Source organism: Mchenga conophoros, linkage group LG8 (assembly GCF_057382185.1).
Source record: "Mchenga conophoros isolate Kocher_MC1m ecotype Shallow Benthic linkage group LG8, M_conophoros_male_GT1.1, whole genome shotgun sequence".
Lineage (NCBI taxonomy): Eukaryota > Metazoa > Chordata > Actinopteri > Cichliformes > Cichlidae > Mchenga > Mchenga conophoros.
The window spans coordinates 14137251-14161194 of NC_140533.1; the positions used below are offsets into that span (position 1 = coordinate 14137251).

Sequence of the window (23944 nt, forward strand, 5' to 3'; positions counted from 1 at the left end):
CAGTAACATTCAGAGAACACAAGCTTCAGTGGTTTTTAAATCTGTTACTGAAGGTATTCCCTTTCACCCCATCAGACACCACTGAGTGATAAGGGGATGAGGAAGTATTGCAAAAAATATTGCAGCTCAGACCCAGCTCAGACTCCAAGGCTGTGGAGTTTGTTCTACTGACTGGCTCTTCCTGTTTTCATAGTTAGGAGGGAATATATCTGTGTAACCACACCCTTGCCTGTGTGCTGGCTGCACCTAGTTTTCTTTGTGCACACTGAGAGACTGCAGGCAGGGGATAGGGTTTCAATAGTGGGGCAATGGTCAGAAAGAAAATGTTTTAGTTCTTCTGCACAAATTTCTCACTGAGAATGACAGAACAGGAAACATGAAAAACACAGGACCAGAAGAAGGAGGTAGAGAAGGGGGAGGAGGTGACAACACAGACAATACCTGTGAAAACAAGAAGAGCCAGGTGGGTCAGCTTTCCTTAAAATCGTTCCAGCTGTTGTTGTGATATCATGGTGGCATGTTAGCAAAAAAAATTACCTCAAAATCGACCAACAAAAAATTCACAGTTACCTTAACCCATTTACCACGGCTGCCAACCCATTTTACATTTTCAGCTCAGTTTTTAAAACCTTACGATCTACCTACAGCCCAGCCCATTCAGCAGTAAATGAATGTGTAACCTCGTATTGTGGATGGGTTATCTTAGTTGTTCTCCAGACTTAAGTTTGATCCCTTTACAGGCTCCTGCCATGCAATTGCATTTGTCCCCTGCCATTGGTAACCGTCGGGTTAACTTTTGTCGAGTGGAAAAAAGTTAGCGTTCATCTACAGCTTTGCTGTGCTAATGTGTTTATATCATGCTAACCATTGAATGTCGCAATGTTGGCAAAGAGAGGAAGTGACGTAAGATTTGCGCATGCGGGGTACCGATCGGGTAGTGACAAGCACATTATTTTATTTTATTTTAAAAAACTTTATTTAACAAACAATGAGTATACAACATACAAACAGATAAAGTATACAAAACAACAGAACATGAACACAAAAAGCCAAGGGTAAAAGAAAAAGATAACAATTATAAGAATACACGCAAAAATTCACATACATATATTGTTTTGAGAGCCTTTTTGTTGGTGGAGTCTGATATTGATTGTATGTACATTTCCACATCCTTAAAATAATGACAGAAATATGGTGTTTTGTTAGTAAACTTACATTTATGGATAAAAAATTTAGCTAAAAGTATTAACAAATTTATCATAAAAAAACATTTATCATTCTTCTTGGGGAACTTAAAGAAACAGAACAAAACATTTTCCCATCGTAAAGAAAACTCCCTTAAAATATGGACAATAACAGACCTGCTAAATTCCTTCCAGAATCTCTGTGTAAAAGAACAGTACCAAAAGAGATGTGTCACAGTTTCTGGATGATCCCCACAGAAAGTACAATTAGTATTTATGTCCCTTTTAAATTTTACCATGTAGTGACTGGCTGGATAACATTTATGTAGAATTTTAAATGATACTTCTTTCACCTTATTTACAATCAAATATTTATGGGGGACCATCCAGACTGTCTTCCACTTGATATCTGGAACAAATCGGTTCCAATAAGATATATTATATATGGGAAAGAGACGATATCTTCTTGGAATAAACTACGTATTCTCTTATTGCTGTTACCAAGTTCCTGTGAAAAGCAGATTTTTCCTATTGGTGACTCAGCTGGATCAGAGAGAGTGACTGAGGTAGAGATCGAGCTGTCAGTGTTTTTATATAACATTAAAGTCCCTGAGGGTATGGCACCAAGCACCATTGAGAATTCCTGAACACTGATTGGAAAATTATATAGTGTAATAAAATCGTCATAAGTAAGTAGTTGTCCCTCTTTACTAACCAGCTGAGCCACCAATAGGATCCCATTTTGGATCCAAGTTTCCAGGAAAAGTGATTTATTGTTATATAAAATATCTCTGTTGTTCCAGATAAGGTATTTGTGAGGTGAGAAGTTGTGTTTATAAATGAGGGTCCACGCTAAGAGGACCTGCTTATGGAAGGATGAAAGCTTTACAGGGAGTTTCTCACCATTGTAATTACAATTTAAAATAAAATTAAAGCCACCAAAACGAGAGAAAATATGATATGGTATAAAGTTCCAGATAGAGGTAGGGTTTTTAAGAAAATGTTTAGCCCAATTAATTTTGAAAGTGTTATTTAAAGTAGAAAAGTCTAAGACGTTAAGCCCACCTGATTCGTACTTATTCATCACAACAGTTTTTCTAATATAATGCGTACGGTTTTTCCATATAAAATTAAAGAGCATATGGTCAATATCCTTACTAATTTTCTTATCCAGATGTAAGGAGAGAGCAGCATATGTTAATCGGGATATCCCTTCAGCTTTAGTAATTAACACTCTACCTTTCAAAGACAAGTCCCTTTGCAGCCACTGGTTGAACTTTTTTGACAAGCACATTATTATTTAGGGCTTTGGAGTTGACGTCACGCCGCAGTGCATTGTGGGATCGCGACGCCATGACAGAAGGCCACAAATCAAAACAAATTGTGTTGGAAGCAGGACTGTCAGAACCATGCTTAAAATCAGCGCAAAAGACAAAGGGCTGTATCGCGACCGATTGCGCCCAGACGCCAAGAGATGGTACTTGGGGAAAAAAGCGTGCATCGGTAGCCCAACTTCAATAACTCTACAAACGGCGCTACTGTTTAGTTTTCTGTCTTTATTTATGTCAAAAGCTATAGCTGAGCTGTACGTTTTAATTTTTTAGAAATCCCTCAGTCAGAACGTGGTATATCATCTTTAGATTGAAACTAGCGAGCTAACTTTGAACTCCGTTAAATTTCATAAATTCTGTTATCAAGGATGCCTGGATGTTAGACCTAATTGTTACACCTCGTACAGCAACTACACTGATCATTTTATTATATGTATGTATATATATATTTCTGTATATATTATATTATAATATATATTGAAAGCTGAGGTTATTGTGAACCGAAAAACATTCACTTATAGTATGATTTGTGACCATTTTACAGACAAAATTACCAAATAAGTCCAGGTGCCCTGTATGATACATGGGTTAAAGGGTTAAGGTTGTTTTTTCTTTTTTATTGAGTTGAAGTTAAAACTATACTTGGAAGTTTCTCCGCTTGAAGTTCCAAGTAACGGCAGTGACCCACTGCCAAACTTCTTGGAAAAACCTGTCATGCAACATCTGTGCAAGCGTGCAACTGGTGGGAGTTAAACCCAGCTTTACAGTTTTTCTTAATCTCTGTCATAGCACAGATAGATATAGATGTAGATAGATATTTGTTTTTATTGATGAGTGAGCATCAAGGGTCAATGATCCCTAATTCCCTGACCATTATTGATCACTGTTAAAAAAACTGCTTTCAGAGTTGGATCCCCAAAACCATCAAAAAAAGAGTGTGCAGCACCTTTGTAGAAGATTCTGTCAGGTACTGTGACCTCTGTCTTTTGATAGTGACATGTCTGTATTTTGAGTCAGTTCTCACAGTGATGTTTTTATCCCTCCACCTCTCTCAGTAATGGTGCATTGTGTCAGTGTGGGGCTGCGAGAAATGACCATGCCTCTGTGGCTCTTGGAGACTATTTCAGCGCTGCAATTGTGAACCACTGGGAAAGTGTGCAGCACTCCTCTGAACAACCAACTGATGCATTTGGAGAGGTGCAATTTGCAGGGGCCAGCAAGAGGCACAGCTATGTGGGTGGATTTCTTTTTCTTTTTCTTTTTTTTGCACAATTCTATATCTCTAGAGCAGGGGTGGGCAACTCCAGGCCTCGAGAGCCAGTGTCCTGTTTTAGATAGCACCCTGGGTCAACACACCTGAATCAAATGATTAGATCATTAGCAGGCCTCTGAAGAACTTCAAGAAGTGTTGAGGAGATAATTTAGTAAGTTAAATCAGCTGTGTTGGATCAAGGTCACATCTAAAACCTGCAGGTCACCGGCTCTCGATGCCTGGAGTTGGCCACCCCTGCTCTAGAGCCTTAAAGTATTTGAATATGTTTGCATGTTCTAAAAAGCAATGCCTGTAAAGGTGATTGAAATAAATATCCAGACAAGTTGTGGTGTGCAAATGAGCAAACAAAATCTGTACTGATCAGATGTCATATTTATTTGAGCATCCTTTGTTCATTACTTTTATTACTTTCATTACTTCTTAAATCCTGTGCATTGCTGACATGTGCTTGTTCCTCTGAATCTGTCAAATCTCTAAACTTAGTTCCTGCGTCTGTCATGGAGCACTGAGCCTTTTTTTGTGTACAACATATTGACAACCCATTGGGCTCTTCCTCCACCCAACCTGGTTGTTTCTGTTGTGGGTGGAAATAGCAGGACACAGATAAAGACCTGGGTGCGGGAGATCCTCAGACAGGGACTGGTGAAAGCGTCACAAAGAACAGGTAAAAACTTTAGGCAAGGATAGATGAAAATCATCACATCAAATGCTGCTATGACAGTCTTCCTGACAAACTCATGTGTGATGTTCACCGTGTGTCTAGAATATGTGTGTGCTGTTTGCTTAGCAGAAGCTGTCATAATTTTCTCAATGACATTTAAAAAAAAAAAAAAAAAAATCTAAAAATGTGTCTTAAGTGGACTTCCTTTATTTTTAAGACTATAAAACTATATAGGCTGTCTTGATATAGTCATATATTGAAGTACGAACTATTCAGTTCAATTTCATTTAGATGGTGCCAAATCACAACAACTGGATTTAATAGGAAGCCAATGAAGAGAAGCCAATAAAGGAGAATTATGAGCTTGTTTTTTTTTTTGTTTTTTGTTTTGAATGATGGTTCATGTTTTTATTTTGCCTCTTGTTGTTCTATGTTTTAAACATTTACAATAGAGTTCAGAACAACACAATCAGAGACTTCAGATGCAGGGCCATGAATACTAGCACAGTGGCAGGTTTAATAAAAATTAACGCTGTCAGTCCCTCTCTCAAAACAGTAGACATATCTATCTAACAAATGATGCTGCCAGGTCTTTCTTGAACATACTCATGGTGGTTTGAGCGTGAAAAAATGTAGTCTCAGAAGATCAGTCGCCATGCTAACAACTTCTGCTGTAGTTCAAACATGCTTATGTTTACGGAATAAGGATATATCAACATCAAGCCTCAAAATACGTAAAAGGTGGTTGAAGTTTTTGAAATAAACAAGGCCAGGTCCTGATCTTTACCTGACATGGTCAAATAATACAAATGAAACTCAGCAGCAGAATTTAACTTTGGAAAAGAGCATCCAAGATTACCAACACCAAGTGGAGTGGCCAAAATCCTGTAATAAGAAAGAACGGGCATCAGTCAGCGCAGACCTGACCAAAATTGTGGGAAAACTCAGAATAACAGTGGAGAAGAAACTAGATAGGGTCATCTGATCTACTCTTATCGAGCACAAAGTTTAGGACAAACCGGCCAAGAAAAAAGAAAACATCGGTCACCTCCAATGGACGTCCATGGTTGCTATGTAAAAAAATTTCTCTGAAAACAAATGAAAGTGGTCTGAACAAAGTGAATCCTCCCAAAACATTGCAATGTGTAGGGGGTGTGATGATATCCAAGGGAAAAGATGCCTCAAACATTCTCAACAGTCTGACTGACATGTCAGTGCAGAAGGCCGGTATACCAGGGTCTGGGGGATGATTAGAACACACATAGACCAGGTCTGATCGTATAGCATCAAACCCAGTCTGCTAAAAGGGAAGGAAAAGACCTCCATGTCTTCTTCCTGGACCTAGCCAGTGCTTTTCATTCTGTCCCCCATTTGTTACTTAAACTAGAGGAACCAGCTGAAGGAGGAAATGATGAAAGGACTTACCACTATCAGAATGACTTCTCTTTATTATATCTTTGACCCCAAATCCAAGCAGTGACTAATGCTTTCTCACACCGATTTTTAATCTGTTCCACCCAGGTGCATGGATATTAACTACAGGTCTGCGCGAAAGGCTTGGTCGGTGTGTTGGACAGGCAGTGAGAGATCATGCAGCTGCGGCATCTTCAGTCTCTCTCAATAAGGTGGTAGCGTTGGGCATTGCTCCGTGGGGCGTAGTGGAAAAACGAGAGCAGCTGGTCAACCCTCAGGTAGTACAGTTTACACATTTCTCAAAGCATTAAGAATATCTTGTTAACTTTTACTATACAATCTTTTACTGTAAATCTTGCTTAAAGATTTGATTATATTTATTTTTTTGAATGTTTTAATATTAGCTGTCCATAATCATATAATGCTTATATTTCATGGGCACTAATTTCAAATTAATAAGACTATGTGGACCTAATCTTTGAGTGCTCAAGGTCAGGTAAATGTATGCTAATTGTGATTCATCTGGATAATCTTGGGACCAAACTTTGCATCTCCAATAAAAACACACCAAAAGGATGTGCAAGTTTCAGGCCTTTAAGACACCGTGGAAACTGATCAAGGCCAGGAAGAAACACTGGAATAACTGGTTTCCTTCCTTTGCAGGGAAGCTTTCCTGCAAGGTACTATGTCCAAAACATATCACAGGACTCCTGCTCACTGGACAACAACTACCAGGCCTTCCTGCTGGTGGATGATGGGAGTGTGGGCCGCAGAGGAGGAGAGATGAGTTTCAGAGCCAGACTGGAGGAATACATTTCCCACCAGCGCACAGGCATATTAGGTGAGAGATGGCACTATAAAATAAAATATTATTTTAAGAATTATAATACTTATTTTGACAGTGGTTGACCATTTATGAGCCTATCCTAGTTACTGTACAGGGCGTAACAGGTACACCCTGTACAGGTCACCAGTCTGTCACAAGGGCAGGGCTAGCACAAAGAGAACAATTTGGACTCACATTCACACTTTTGGGCAATTTCGAATCACCAGTTAGTCCTAACCCCACTAACTGCATGTCTTTGGACTGTGAAAGGAAACTGGAGCACCTAGAGAGAACCCATGCAAACATACAAATGCCACATAAGAAGGTCCTAGTCAAATGGTGGATTCAAACACAGGACCTTCTTACTTTAACGCAACATTGCTAACCACTGTGTTGCCAATGTTTAATCAAGTAAAAAAAAAAATCACAGGGTGCGCCATCTGTATCTTTGTTAGTTGCTGTGCCACTCTCATTAAGTTAGTAAAAACATTTTACCAAGATTGGAACGTGTTAAAAATTGTTGTATCTTTTTAAAGGAAGTGGCAGCATTGACATCCCTGTTGTTTGTATGCTGATATCAGGGGATGCAGACATGCTAAAGGTACAGTCTCTGCTTTATATGTTGACTGATAATCACAAAACATGTTGCGACTTGATATTCAAATTGTGTAAATATTTCGTTCGTGGTTTTTGTAACGCCTGTCAGAGAATGGATCTCTCTCTGAAAAACTCCATCCCCTGGCTGGTTCTGGCTGGCTCAGGAGGCTTGGCTGATTTCCTGAGTGATATCTTGGAGAACCTGTCTTCAGCTCCAGCTGTGCCGTCCTCTGGTGAAGGCAACAGTGAGGCGGGTCCCAGCGTGGATCTTAAAGACAGAGTGGCAGAACGGTTTAAGAAGCATTTTCCTTCGGAAGTACAAACCGACAAACTAGTTGAACAGGTGAGTGCTGAGGCTTTTACTTTGCAAGAGTTGGAGTAAAGATTTTCGGTAGCCCCTTTTATTACACCTCGTTAATAACTATTACATATATTATAAGTAATAACCACTTAATATCCAAGTAATATCATGGTAGCAACTGTGGTTACAGTTGAGTAATAGTTCCCTGAAATTTACATGAAAGCATAATGAACATAATAAATAACTGTGCCGTGAAAGAGGGTCTTCTAAACTCTTCTGCAAATCTAATGTATTCATATGACCATGGTATTAAAATGCCACTTATTACATAGAAACTGCCACAGGTATTTCCTGGTAGTCATTACTATTCTTAAGGTTGTTTTAAAAGGTTATTAACTGGCTATTACAGGGTTCATTCGGGTGCTTGAAAGCTTTACAATGCTTGAATTTTAATATTGTCTTTTCAGGGTTTGAAAGTGCTTGAATTTCAGATGTGGTGCTTAAAATTGCTTGAAAGTGTAACTGTATTTTGCTGTACCTGAATAGTTTTCTTATCAGATAGAGAAATAGAATGAGTAAAATTAACATGCCTGGAGGTTGTCGTTTTAACGAATATTTGATGGAAAACGACAATGGTTGAGTTTGCATTCTCGAGTCACATGATAGCCGAGTCCTTGTAAGCAATTTTCGACTACGTGTACGTTACACATGTTAATTTTTAAAATTATTTTTATTATTTTGCTAGCTATCAAACTCGCTGGTGAAATGATTGAAATGCACTGAGTGTGATGCAATACTGCAGCGCTAATATAGCATTTAGTTATGACATGGTGATTTATGGAATATAGTGTGAACTTAGCTAACATTACTTAGTATGGAGTTACTTCCCTCAAGACAAAGCTTTAAACATTAGCCCGATACATAACTAGCCAACTTAAGGCTCAAAAGCGAAGTTATCACCAAGTAAATAGAATATTGTTTATATCTCTGTGTATTGGTGCAGCTTTTTCAGGTATTAACTCGGTGCCTTTGGCAACACCTAGGGGGAAATAATGGTAATATCATCCATTTGGGCACAAAGAATAGACACATTTTTTGTGCTACCGAAGTTCCCCGGCTTTCATTCAAAATCTGTTTATTGTGAGCACCTACACAATAAACACCATAAACATTGTAAATGGCTTCAAGCTCACGCTGAGGCCTGAAGATGACTATCAGCCACTGAGACATGAGACACATGTATGTGTTTTTGTATATAAATGTTTCACATAAGAAAGAAGCATCAATATCTGATAAGAAGAGTTAATAATTTGGGCTTGCTGTGTATTATTTTTGTGGTGTTCTTGTTTTGTTTTTTTCAACAGTAGGTGAATATCTCTAACAAGTTGATTTGTTTACATTTGCACGTCTTAATTTTTAAGTGAAATGTGTGTTTTGAGTTTATACACTGCATTCATATTAGTCAACCTGTTTTAACAAAGGAGGAATAAAGGTGTTTAAGTCAACCCAGGGTGATTTCTTTTTATTTTCACATGGTCTTACTGAGGTGATGCGAAGTGAAACATGTTTTTGGTAATGTGCTGGAAAAACTTGAAAATGGACTTTGAAAGTGCTTAAAAAGACCTTGAATTTCACCCTGGAAAAAAAGACGTATGAATCCTGCATTTAATATGTTATTAAATAGAAACAGGCAGCTACCAGCAATATTGACAGGTAATTATTACACTTCTTTACATTAGCTTTATTATGTTATTAATGTGTTATTAAATAAAAACAGACAGCTTTGCATTTTGCAGCTCTGTTTTCTGCTTATTATCCAGAAACTACCAGATATATTGCCAGGTAATGACCACATGTCTGGAAGTTAGTTTTAATAGGTTATTTATATGTTATTAAGTAGAAACAGGCAGTTTTGCATTTTGCAGCTCTGTTTCCTGATCCACTACCAGAGGTAATAACAGAACTGAGCCACTTACCAAGCAGCTCCTATATAATGATGTCAATAATTGTATAACCTTAATCTAAATTGCAATAGTGTAAGTATAGTTGTGCTGAAAATAGATAAATCTATTATTGTTGAATGTGAATCAAAAAAGTGACATCATAGGTGAAAATAAAGGAACTGTGGTCAAAGTGGAGCAAAAAGACTCTTCTGAATGGGTTTAGAGCATCAAGAAAATCTTGTTTTTATAAAAGTTCTAAAAATTGTTTGCTTTCAATCAAACATGAATAAAAACAATAAAATCATACCCCAGTATGACCAGGGAGGAATACAAAAATAGAATAAATATCAAAACCTGTATTTAAAAAATCCAGAACTGTTTGCCAACTGAAGAAGCAAAATCTCCACAAGCTCACAGCTTGCCAAAATAGCATAAAAAGTATAATAAATCCTAGTCCTAAAGTCTGGTCAAAAGTTGCAATGGGCAGGCAGCATTATCACACATGAAGAAATCTCTACCGTTTCACTCTCCAGATGCTGAACTCTGGAGGTAACCCATTTTGGCATGTGTGTTAGTTATTTATGGTTAGATTTTTTTGTTTGTTTGTTTTTTTTGCTCTGCTCTGCTTTGAAATCATTAGCCAGAAAAGTTACAGAGACTGCATAAAACTGACTGACATGAGAGATGCTTTCAAGCAGGTGCTATAACATCTGTGGAATGTACTTCATCTCCTACATCTTGTCCCTGTCATCTTGCAACTGTTTTCCAACATTCCTGTTTCCTTTTCCAGGCTTTTAGAATTTACCAGAATAGAGGTTTGATTACGGTGTACCACGGAGAGCATGAGAGTCCAAATGACTTTGACACAGTCCTGCTTAAAACACTTGTGGGAGGTATGTATAAGTAGACCATAATTATACATCATAACAGCTGCAACCCCTTTTTATCCTTAATTAAATTTTTTTGTATTTGTCTTTTTTAGCAAGTAAGCAGCGCGCATTAGTTGAGGCAAACCCTTATAGTGATGAGCTGAAGTTAGCAGTAACGTGGAACAGGGTTGACATTGCCAAGAGTGAACTCTTCAATGGCGACATCCAGTGGAAGGTGAGGAGGGGAACAGATGTGTAATATCAAGTTTGACAGATAAGTCAGTTTAAATGTGATTATTTGGCATTATAAATATTGACCTGCCTTAAAACATGATCTCCTTCCTCCAATTAAACAGTACGAAGATTTGGAAGACTCAATGACAGATGCGCTGATCAATGACAAGCCCCAGTTTGTTCGGCTTTTCACTGAAAATGGTTTGAACATTGTGGACTACTTAACCTATGGAAAGCTGGAAAGCCTCTATCGCTCTGTGCCAGATGGGAGCTTACTATATCAGCTGCTACAGCGCTGCCTAGCAGAGCGGCTGGCAATGGCGGAGCGTCACTCACCATCAGAACAACAGAATTCATCCTCAAAAGTGGCAGCAGATAACAATCAGAGCAGACCAAGGAGGGAGTTTACCCTGTTTGAGGTGAGTTTTCTAATCTAATACGAGGTTATGCTCAAGCAGATCCAGAAAGAATGTGAAACAATTCCAAAAACATATCCTTGTGCTTACTGTTCCATCCACCTGTTTCCTCAGGTGTCAGGGGTCCTGAAACACTTAATGGGTGATGCCTGCCAGCCTTTCTACTATAAAGCTTTAGGCTTACAGTCATCTTCATTCAAAAGGACAGCCATGAAGGTATTCTGAACTTTTTAGAATAAGCAGGCAGTGTACTTGTAGTGACAGTATCTCTCTTTTACATTTGACCTGATAATAGGTATTTTTATTCTTTTTTTTATTCATCCCAGCGTGCCACTAAGGTTCTGCATGGAGGTTCCAAATATCACCAGCAGCGTTGCCCCCATCCCTGGGCTTCACTCTTCCTCTGGGCTGTACTGCAGAACCGCAGTGAGATGGCCCTTTTCTTCTGGGAGATGGTATAGGCTCTGAGACAAACTTCAAGAAGTAATTTACTTGGGGGGGGGGGAGATAATTTTTGAGCCCCCTGCTGAAGTTGTAAATTTGCTCACTTCCCAAAAAAATTAACAGTCTTTACTTTTTAGGGTGCCGCATTTTTGGGCTAAAAGGCGCACTTACAATCCCTTAATTTTCTCAAAAATCGATAGTGTGCCCTGTAATCCACTGCGCCTTATGTATGAATTCTGGTTGTTCTTACTGACCTTGAACCAATTTTATGTGGCACACGGTGCTCAAAAATCTGTCAAAAATGTTTTAGTGTGACTTTGGTGCTACGAAGCTGCACCGCTTAATGGATTGTCGGAACATTACGGCTACCGTAGTCTGGAGCCTCGTGGAATAATCTGGGTTCAAACTCCGCTTCAGGTCCCAAAGTCAAACGAACACTGCAGCATCACTGAGAGTTAAAAACTGTCTAAATTCTTTCATGTTTAATAGAATGATCAGTGTTGCTGCTTTAACAGTTAAGTTTAACATTCAGACATCCATGAAAGCAGAAATTATTCAATTTAACGGAGTTAGCAATTAGCAGGAGGTTAGCTCGCTAGTTTCCACCTAAACATGATATACTGTACCATGTTCTGACTTAGACACAGCTATGTTAGCATAACATAAACCCAGCGAAGCTGGAGGAAGAACGCTAACTTTTTTCCACTCGATAAAAGTTAACGTGAGGGTTCACGATGGCTAGGGACAAATGCAATCACATGGCAGGATGCTGTAAATGGACCAAACTTCAGGCAGGAGAACAACTGAGCTAATCCATCCACAAGTTAGTTATCAATATACTGCTGCATGGGCTGGGCTGTAATTACATCTTAAGGTTTTAAAAACTGAGCTTTAAAATTATTAGCAGTAATAAAATAAAGTTTGTCCCGAACCTTCGGGAACCCTAACGTTAACTTTTATTGAGTGGAACAAAGTTAGCGTTCATTCTCCAACTTCACTGTTTATATTATACTAACATAGCTGTGTCGCTAGCGTTCACGTAGCACATCATTATATATAGCTAGCCAAACTTCAGTAACCCTACAAATGTCACTGGTGTTTACTTTCCTGTCTTCATTTATGTCGGAAATGATAACAGAGCTGTACGTCTTAATTTGTTTCAGAAATCCCTCAGTCAGAACCTGGTATATTATATTTAGATGGAAACTAGTGAGCTAACTTCTAACTCTAACTTAATTGTTACACCTGGTAAAGCAGCAACACTGATCATCCTATTAAAGATGAAAGGATTTAGACAGTTTTTAACTCTCAGTGATGCCGCAGTGATCGTTGGACTTAGGGACCTGCAACAGAGTTTGGGACCAGGCACGGCTAATGATGTCAGACTTAAAGACTGGATAGTAACAGCTGTTGGTGCCATTATTTTTTTTTTTTTAAAAAGAAAGAAACAAAATGACTGTAATCTGTCCTTGGTATGGCTCCATGCAAAATCTACTCTATGGGTTGAAGATGATCATGAAAAGCCTAAAACTACACAGGAGGAGCTTGTTAATAATGTGAAGCCAGTTGGGATTACAATCACCAATAACACTATTGAAAAGATGCTAGGCTATTATGGATTGAACTCTTGCAGCACCTGGAAGGTTCCAGCTCAATAAGGTGCTGTATAGACCTATATTAATTTAAAAGGGAACATCTAAATGATTCAGAGAAGGCTTGGAAGAAAGTGCTGCGGTCAGATAAAATCAAAAGCCATCTGATTTGAGCTTTGTTTCGAGGAAGAAAAATGCTGTTCATTGCCCAAAGAACTACTAGTGGTGCAACGGATTGATCCGAAATCCGAACCGATCCCACTCCATGGTTCGGTACGCACGTGATCCGAAGATTTGAAAAAGAAAAAAAAAGTATGTGTATGGTGGTGTGGTGGGTCTGTCAATCAGTAGTTATGGCCAGCGCTAGCGCTAGCATTTAAGCAGCCCTTTGCTGCCCAATCCGACCGGGCTAAAGCTATTACAAAAGCTATTGGGGTGTTTAGCTGCAGATGGGAGGCCGTATTCTGTTGTGCAAAACAAGGGATTTAAACTGTGATGAACGTGCTTGAGCCACGCTATGATATCCCATTGCGCGTCCACTTCAGTGTGACAAGATCGTTCCAAGCATGTATGAGCAGGAAAAGTTTAAAGTTATGGATGAACTGTCCCAGGCATCTTCTGTTGCCCTAACTACTAATGGGTGGACCTCCAGGGCAACGGAAAGCCACGTGACCGTGACTGCTTGTTATATCACAGCGGAGTGGTAGATACAAATCCCTGTACTGCCCTATAGATTACATTGGTAAATGGCCTGCATTTGTATAGCGCTTTTCTAGTCCCTAAGGACCCCAAAGCGCTTCACACTACATTCAGTCATTCACACACACATTCACACACTGGCGATTGCAAGCTAAATTGTAGCCACAGCTGTCCTGGGGCGCACTGACAGAGGCGAGGCTGCCGGACACTGGCGCCACCACTGACCACTACCAGTAGGCAAACACGGAGTTAGTATCTTGCCCAAGGATATTTGGCACGCAGCCAGGAGGCAGCCTGGGATCGAACCACCGACCTTCTGATTAGTGGCTGACCTGCTCTGCCACCTGAGCTACAGCCACCCCTGTAGATTACAGGGGTGGCTGTATAGACATTAGATTAGATGAACCTTTATTTATCCCTCGGGTGGGTTCCTTCGGGAAATTCAGTTTCCAGTAGCACAGCACCGACAGAAGTTGCAGAATGTGAGCAGAAATATACCATGTATACAAATATATAAATACAGAGTATACAAAATGGATAAATAGAATAAATAGGAATAAGAATACAAGGGTGTGGCACATTTCAAGTATTGTGAGTCTATTACACCGTTGGATATTAACAAAAACTATTGCACAGTGAAAAGACACTACAGCTTACTTGTTCCCCCCCTCCTTTGTCCCCGTTTCCCCTCTCTCTCCCCTCCAGCGAGGAGTTAAACAGTTTAATGGTGTGTGGGACAAAGGACTTTTTAAGTCTGCTGGTCCTTGACTTTGGGAGAAGCAACCTCTCACTGAACAGACTCCTCTGGTTGTTTATGTCCGTGTGCAGAGGATGGAGAGGATGCCCAGCATGGTCCACAATGTCCATATTGCACCTTAATTTGTTTTTATATAAGTGCGTGGAATGAGTCTTCTGTTGAACGTTTTTTAATAGACAAAAAGTACTTGAGTAAGTAAATGCCGAGTCAAATTTTTGTCTTTTTTTTTCTATTTTTGCTGATCCAAAAATTGATCCGATCCGTGACTTAAAACCGTGATCCGATCAGAACCGTGAGATTTTTGATCCGTTGCACCACTAATAACCACAGTTGAGCAGAGAGGAGGAAACATTATGCTTTGAGGCTGTTTTGGGGCCCTAAATGACCTCCAGCTGACCACAAACTTCATGAGGGTGGCTCCAACATACTCCAGTGGCCCCTGCACTCTTGGTTGGCAATTTGGCTTTTGCCATAGAATACCACTGGTGCCCTGCTTTTCACAGATGAGAGCAGGTGGTCTAAGGAGTCATATTTATGGAGGGATACACAAACCTCTACAGGCTAGGCAGTAGGGTTGGGCGTTATGTAAAAAATTTCCAACCTACAATTGTCAATCAAATAATCGACAGTGTGAATTATATTCGCGCATGCACAGACTTTTTGATGGGCGGAGCAATGTAATCATGCATGGACTGATTTGCGTGCTTACAACACAGAAAAAGTCCAAACATGGGCGAACTAATTGCTAAAAAAAATATAAAGTCGCCAATTTGGGATTTCTTTGGCTTGACACCGGAAGAAAGAAGTAAACCTAATGATGTAACCAAAGCGATGTGCCGCTTGTGCAGACATAGTGTGAGCAAAGGACTCAAATACAACTAACTTGCATATGTTTTTTTTTTCTTTTTCTGAACATAGGCTACTGCCTTTCTTTCGGTTATGTGTTTGGGTAAATGAATCTCTGAATTGGGGCGCACACTAAGGAAGGTGCATTTGCTCGCAGATGAAAGAGGGGGCTTTTAAAACAGCGCTATTATTATTATATTTTTCTGTTGACAGCTTCCATTAGCTCCATCATTATTAGCAAACTTACTCATGGGCAAGTAAATAAATAAATCGCCCTTGTAAAAACGATCTGAGCCATCGTCGATAGTTGATATATTCAGCACTTACTGCACTTACTACCTTTTAGGACTGCCACAAATGATTATTTTGATAGTCGACTAGTCACCGATTATTTTTGCGATTAGTCGACTAATCAGATCATCATCCATTGGACGTGAAACGTACAGCTTAGTGCACCAGCATGCATCTGCTCTTATATAACTATCATTAGCTTACAGCTTGAAGTTTTTAAGGTATGTGCTGACTAAAAACAAAGACAAGTTGATAGTTTATGAAATTTTAATGAAATTTGCAGATTCTCTTGGTGGCGTTTAATAAACTCAGCCGTCTGCTCTTTGCTCCCTAAAATATAACAGGACATTGGAGTAAATTTGCGACCATCCCATACTTCTGTTTAATCAGTTCTCTGTTTGATGTTTATTCAGCTGTGTGAAAACTATAACTTAACTAATCTCAGCCAAACCGATTTACTCAGGAACAAATAAAACACTGAAAAAAGCCAAACAATAACATTTTTAAATTATCTAAGTGACTTATATATCATGTTTAACCTGAGTAGCCAAAGATCGCGGGGGTCTGAAAATGATTTGCCAAGAGTTCGCTGTTCTCACCGGCTCTAGTGAGCCTTGAACCCCGGCTAGCTATCAAGCTGGTGGGTAACAGACGTCTCCGAAAACGTCAGAGCGCTTTTGCAAATATGTGTTGTCTTAATAAACTGAAAATATCTTAAAAGTTTATTTTGTGATCCAGAAAGAATAATTAGAGTAATATTTAAACTAAGTAGCTGTCGCCATTGTTGGAAACTAGGCCGCGCTATGAATTCTGGGATATGCTGGGCCATGAAGGATACACCTGACCTGATTCCCTTCCGCTACAGATCGGGTAGTGACACTTTCAAATCTGGGGAAATGAAGGACGCATTTTTCGGCCGCATTTGGAAGCATCTTTGAATTTGGACAGCCTTCATCGCGATGCTGTAACGTAATCGGCCTACAAATGCGGCCTCCGAAGGATGCGGACCCTGAATTTGGACACAGCTACGATCTTGGGGACTGCTTCTTCTTCTTCTTTGGGGTGTAACGGCAGCTTACACTCTTGAATCCTACTTATTCCTGCGTCTTTCAGGATCTTGCAAAGCTTCAAACGATGCATCGACTATTTAATAAGTCGTCAACGATTTTGATAGTCGCCGTAATCATGACTAGTTGACTAATCGTGACAGCCCTACTACCTTTAGGTATTGGGATGATATCCTTGGACTCATTATCAGATGTTATGCTGGTGCAGTGGATAATATGGTGATTATAAACTGGCAGTTACTGGAGGATGAAGGAATTGATACCACTGAGTGGTCCCCATGCTAACCTAGGATCCTGTCTCCCTGGACACATTTTCTTTAAATTCAGTTAATAATTTTTATTTCCATCAAACATTTTGGCGTCCTTTCATTCCTAACACATTACTCAGTCCAAATCAATACAGATATGAGTTTTTCCCTATTGAAATCTAATGAGTTTTCAAAGTGTTCCTCTAAGAAAAACAATCAGAAAATATATAATTGCTTGCTTTCCAGGCAGGTGAGGCAGTCCTGAGTGCTCTTGGTGGCTGTAAGATACTCAGAGAACTGTCCAAACGGGAGGATGAGACTGAAACCAAACTCTCCATGAAAGAACTGGCCCAGAAGTTTGAGAACCTGGCTCATGGTGAGACAATAACTACAACTGTCTGCTACTGTTGATGTTATAATAATTAGATATTTCAAAACCATTTCACAAAGAGCCCTTTGATTTTTCCTTTTAAAAGCTTATGTAACACAATAATAACAAACCTATCTAACTCTTTGTCATGTGTCTTGTGTCTACTTTACCTCAGATATTTTCAGCTCTTGCTATCGCAGTGATGAAAACCGCTCTTTCAGCCTGCTGATTAGAAAGTCTCCTGTCTGGGGTCACAGCACCTGTCTTCAGATGGGTGTGAGCTCTGATGCTCGGCGTTTCTTCAGTAATGATGGTGTACAGGTGTGTCTTATCTTTAATTCATGTTGTTGTCATGATTTCAAAGATGAATCAGATGAATTTTACAAAGGAAATATAGCATGATATTTGTAAAATAACACAACACTTCATGTTGAGCCGGTGAGCTGCTGTTGATGGATAAGGACTGCTTTTCTGTGCTCTTCCAGTCTCTGTTGTCCCAGATCTGGTGGGGTGATATGAAGAGGAACACAGAGATCTGGAAGCTTCTGCTCGTGTTCTTCTGCCCCATCCTCTGCTACACCAACCTCATCTCTTTCAGGTAAAATTTTTAATTTAAGGTTTGTAAATTATTTTTTAATATTTTTTTAAACATTTGCCACTTTTTCCCCCGCAGGAATCAATACGATCAGCAAGAGGAAGAGAGGATGCTTTTTGAGGATGAGCTGGATCAGGACACTGACAGTCACTATGGGAACACTGTCTTCTCTTTCTCTGACATCAAGCAGCAGTAATATTTCTACCTGCACTCTACAGTATTAATCTGTAAAACATCAGTTTGTTATTTATTTGCATTAGTCTACTAATTTACTTTAAAATGTTTTTTTTAATATCTCAGTGAAGTTGACTCCGAAGGTCAAAAGAGTGATGCCATTAAAGGTGAGTCCTGTTCAAAGAGTCATCTGATTCTTGCTCCATATGCTGTCATTTTTAGTCACCTGCTTATCTATGTTTATAATCTTTGATACAGGCGTACCCCAACGACTGCCACAAAGTCCATTCACAGTGTCACGCTGGCGTCAGTTCTGGTTTGCACCGGTCACCTCATTTCTGGGCAACGTCCTGATGTACTTCCTGTTTCTCTTGCTTTTCGCCTACGTGCTGTTGGTGGATTTCAAGCCCCCACCCCCCTCAGGTCCAGCTGCCACTGAGTGTGTGTTGTACTTCTGGGTATTCACCCTCGTTTGTGAGGAGATCCGACAGGTGAGTGAAGAGAGACATCTTACTTAGAACTTTGTTCGCCAAAATGTTTAACTGTATATAATGTGAAGTGAACAACTGAATGCAGCAATATGCACTTAATTGAAATCTTTTCTTTTTAATTGCACATAGTAGAAAGAGACAATATGTGTGTCATTGGAACACAGTGGTTAACATGCTGTCGTCTCACAAGCATTAAATTGAAGATGGACACAAAAATAAATAAACAAAATTAATACGCTTCAAGGTGCATGTATAGGCAGGTATATAAAAACTATTATCATACTAAAGTATGTTGATAGTTTTTATTATTGTAGTTTTTGTTTTCTGACGATCTGTTAAGTTTATTTTTTTTCATCTTCTTCAAGACGCTGTTTTTGGGGACGACCTGGAGTCAAAGTTTCAGACTCTACATTCAGGATGTGTGGAATAAATGTGATCTCACTGCCATCAGCCTGTTCATTGTCGGACTGATTTGCAGGTATGGACAAGATATAAAAATGATATCTTAATCTTAGATTGCTCATCAAAAACTTTTCACAACACTACATACAGTTTAGTTTGTCATTGCATGATTGTAACATTTAAGAAATCACAGTATTCGTTTTGTGGTACTTGTTTGGCTTCTTAAGTGTGTCTCAAATAATTTTTTTAATACTTAGTTTTTAGTCACTTAAATTTAAAACATTTCCTCAGTTAACAACCAAATGTTACTGGTTAATTTACAGGTTTGCCACCAGGTGGTGCTGCTGCCTCACTGATTCAGTGATGCTGTGCTTGTGTTTCAGGATGTTTCACCGGTCACATGAATTTGGCCGAGATGTCCTGTGTTTGGACTACATGGTCTTCACACTTCGCCTCATTCACATTTTTGCCATTCACAAGCAGCTGGGACCAAAACTCATCATTGTAGGAAATATGGTGAGAAAGTTACCATCAGTTGGAATTATACCAGGAATATGTGTCTAATAATACAATGTGAGCAACAAAATGACAATTTCCTCCTCTTGTTTAGATGAAGGATGTCTTCTTCTTCCTCTTCTTCCTGGGCGTGTGGGTCTTGGCGTACGGAGTTGCCAATCAGGCTCTGATCTACAACTATGATCCAAATCCAAATCGCATTTTTCTGAGAGTTTTCTACATGCCATACTTGCACATCTTTGGATACGGCTCTTCCATCGAGGAAGAGATGGATGGTACAAGTGTTTGTGCAATTTGCATGAAAATAAGAAAATTGTTATTACACTGAAATCAGTTTTAAAATGCTGCTTTTTTCTACTGCAGGTTTTTAAAATTCATCACAGCAATTAGAAATTTAGTTATTTTTTTATTATTGTAACCCTTATTTTAACCTTTCTCCTTTTATCTCTATTTTGTGACAGTGGGACGGGTACTAAACTGCACAGACAATGTGACTTTGATTGAGAGCGGTGAAGAGCCGTGTAGAAATCAGGATAGTAACTGGCTGGTAGTGATTCTGCTAGTCGTATATCTCCTGGTCACCAACATCCTGCTCATCAACCTAGTCATTGCCATGTTTAGGTAAAGAACCAGTCTGTCATTATGTTTCTCTGACTGCATTCACAAACTGTGAATGGTTTGACTTGACTCAGTGGCTCTGATCTGCTTGTATCCACACAGCTACACTTTCTCTAAAGTGCAGGAAGACAGTGACACCTACTGGAAGTTCCAGCGTTACAACCTGATTGTCGAGTATCACTCCCGTCCTGCTTTGGCTCCGCCTTTCATTATCCTCTCACACATCAAAGTCTTTATCAAGAGGATCATCCACAAAGTGCCCTCTGTAAAGATCCACCACTTTGGTCAGTATTGGATCAGGAGTCTTAGTTCACAATAATACAATAAATTTATTAATTTAATAAAGCTATTGCTTTATTATATTGAAATAATAAGTGTAACAGGTGAGAAAGCCACAGTTGAATTGGAATTGGATACTTTGTTAAATATCTTCCAGTTGTTGTTGTTCACAAATGAGTTTTTATGGGGTTTTTTGATCAGTTGCTGCCATGTTATCACTAAGTTACTCACTAAAAATTGCACTGTCTAAATGAGAATGGGCTCTTTGTTTATTTGCAAACTGACCTCAGCTTAGCACCGATGTAAACAAACAGTGAGTTGAAAGGTAATCAATTCAAACCTTTGTCTTTTCTATCAGTGTTAGACTTGGAAGCAAAGGCAGCGAACAGATTATCAACGTGGGAAACGATTCAGAAGGAAGACTTCCTGACTGCTCGAAACAAGATCCAGAAAAGCAGCGACTCAGAAAGGCTCAAACGGATGTCTGCAAAGTGAGCAAAGCATCCTGCTCCACTGTAGCAGCAAAATGAAATTGTGACTCCATCATTCTGAAGAATGTTTATTTTTTTGATATAGGGTAGATGATGTGCTTAAACGTCTGACTGAAAGCAAAGAGTTTGAACACAGACTACAGGCTCAGGTAAAACAGAAGCATTTTTCTGAAGCTCTGACTTTGTCATTTAATACCCTTTGACTCATTCCTCATACATATGTAGAAATGCTGTGAAAGAGCATGTCTGCACAGTCAAAGTATTTTATATAGAGATTAGGGAGTATAATGACAGAAAGATGGAACATGGGGGAAAACACCTACTATAAAGCAGAAAGGCAGTTTAAGTTGGGTTTATGCAAAGTTGTTTGCTGGCTGAGGTCAGAGATAATGTGGGTGATGGTAAGTAATGCATATTTAATATTTTGGAGAAAAAAACAGCCAATAGTTTTGGTTGCACATTAATTAGAGTGTTAGAAAGTGACAAATTGTGGTCTTGTAGAAATGAAAGGTGAGTTTTAGTTTTAGTTGGTAGTTGGATTTTGGTCACTAGATGGAGCCAGGCAAGCTGTCTCTATTTCATCTGTCTTTGAACTAAGCTAAGCTAGGCTTTGCTGCCCTCATGTGTGTCTTTGATGATGCAGTTTCCTTATTCAAGATGATTTTCTCCAGTAGGAGACAAAACACCTTTAAGCACAAAAACATTTTTACTCTCTGAGCTTTCCAATTATTAAAATAATACTTTATGTTAATGCTCAAATGGGACTACATAATATTTATTTGATATAAATACTGAAATTAAACAGATTATTTCAATCTTTTTTTGTGTTTTGTTATAGACACAAAGACAAGACATGCAATAAACCGAAAGCTTGAACACATATATATCTGCCATTATTCATTATTGATATCAATAAAAAATAAGTCATCCTTTTCTCACTTGGTTTTCATTTAGATTTAAGAATAACTATTCTATTCTGGACTTTTATGATATTCTGATATTCTGCTCTTTCTTCTCAGATGGAGCAATACTCAACTGTCCTCAACTGGGTTGTGGATACTTTAGCACAAGGAAGTACAGTCAAACCTCCTCGTGCCCTACCTGTGTTACGAGGTACTTCCCAGAACTTATGAAATCAGTTTTGCTTACAAAACAGCCTGCAAGTTGAAAAAGTCACACTGCTTTCACTTGGGTTTTATTGCAGTAAGTAAGCAGATAACATGTCATCTTCACTGCTTTAGTTTTAAAAGCGCTTACTAAATCTTTTACATTGTAGTCGGATTTTCTGTGATGTTGTCTATCAGGGGTCATATTGAGAGCACGTTAATACTTTTTTTTGCTCCGTTACACTGCAAATATGGGCCGTATTTTTATGTCTGCATTATTGTTTTCTATTTAATCAAGTTTTTATGCAGTATAATACATTTATTTTTAATATGACAACAAAGGAATTTGTTGCTGAGAGCTTGGTTAAAAAAGCCTGCCACAATTCATGTGGTATGCCTTTTGGACAAATGAGACCAAAGTATTGATATTTGGATTATTTAAATAATTTCAGAGATTTTTTTTATTAGATCATTATCTAGTTATTATGTCCTTGTAGAGAAATTCTTAGAAGTGAATGATGTATGCCTGTTTCACGTGGCTGCACTATACAAAAAAGGTTCCTTGTCTTGTCTAATTCTTGGCACAAAATCAAAGTGCAGAGTGAGCAAATACATTCCAGACAGTCAGGCCTGTCTGGTTTCATAACGTAGTAGGTAACTTGTAGGTAAGAAAAGAAACCAAGGGTAAAATCTAGGTTTCTTTCGAATTCTCGTTTTATGCAGATGACACAGTTATCTATTGTTCATCTACTTGATTAGTACAAACACTTGAATTTCTTGAGGCAGTCTTAGATGTTGTTCAGTCTCATTAAACTTACTTTGTTTCATTTTCTTTTCCCTTTCCTTCCCTTTTTGCATTACTGTGATCTGCTCCTTTTAAACATACCAGGGCAGCACCTAAAGAGGCTGTATACTGTTTGTTATTGTGCTTTATGTTTTATCACTAGTTGCGAAAATGATGTACATCACTGTTCTCTGTATGCTGCTGCTAAGTGCTCATTTCTGAATATCCCCATCTCTGTATATAATTGTTTTTTAATCTAAAAATGTCTGGTCGAGGGCACCAGTTTAGGTCACTGAGATGAGCAGGTGACCATATGCCATATGGCTGAGAGCACCTGGCCTGGGATCAAATCTGACCCGCAGCACTTTGCCACATGTCTTCCCCTTACTCTGCTTTCCTGTAACTCTTCACTGCACCTATCTAATAAAGCCAGAAAAAAGCCCATGTGTCTGTATATGTAAAAACCACAACCAGTCTACGCTTTCACAATATTATACAAATGTTTGTCTCCAGGGTCAGAATGGAGTTGTGAATAGACATTTTAAAATATCCTGTCCCCTTTGTGCTGCAGTAATCTACATAAGAAGTTCAGACTGCACAACTGATTATCAGACTCATGATGGGGGAGTTTAAGTCCATTTAAAAAAGTGTGAGAAGTGTGAGCTCTTTGGGCCAGTTTGACTGCTTTTATTACCACTCTTGTAATAATGTTTGCTTTTTGTGTTCACCTGTCTGGACTGGACTTAGCTTTTTCTTTGTGTATTTGCTGAAACTTCGTCTCCGCTCTTTGCCAGGTGTGTCTTTAAAAACAGATTTAAATCTCAATGAGATTTGAATGAATAAAGAATAATAATAAAAATACTTTTGAATGTGATCATTTTAGTAAACTTGATGAAAGAACCTATTATTTGTCATTAATAAATACATTTTAATTCTGTGCACAATGTGGGATTGTAATAGTTGGATCTACTATGCACATAAGTATCATGGATAGTGTTAAAGAAGCATGCTGGTGCTGAGTTTCAGTCTGCCATGGCTCCATTGAAGGTCACATAGTGGAACAAGCCATTGAAGGAGCCTTCACTGTAAATAGCTGCGTCACCTGTCAATAACCGGAGGAGGAGCA

General features: G+C 38.9%; 1 protein-coding gene across 1 annotated transcript; it reads left to right on the forward strand.

Annotated features, from left to right (window-relative positions):
- Nucleotides 1–284: 284 nt before the first annotated feature.
- LOC146568373 (transient receptor potential cation channel subfamily M member 4-like) lies at nt 285–23677 on the forward strand. Its single transcript, XM_085284380.1, has 27 exons — nt 285–463; nt 3421–3482; nt 3571–3748; nt 4272–4452; nt 5971–6140; nt 6526–6703; nt 7225–7289; nt 7395–7628; nt 10320–10422; nt 10512–10633; nt 10755–11051; nt 11163–11264; nt 11375–11503; nt 17239–17368; nt 17538–17683; nt 17848–17960; nt 18036–18149; nt 18258–18298; nt 18390–18622; nt 18988–19100; nt 19408–19540; nt 19635–19815; nt 20002–20161; nt 20261–20442; nt 20796–20928; nt 21014–21077; nt 21948–23677. Exons 1-27 carry the CDS (start codon nt 377–379, stop codon nt 22059–22061), a joined length of 3765 nt encoding a protein of 1254 aa, XP_085140506.1. The 5' UTR covers nt 285–376; the 3' UTR covers nt 22062–23677.
- Nucleotides 23678–23944: the final 267 nt, after the last annotated feature.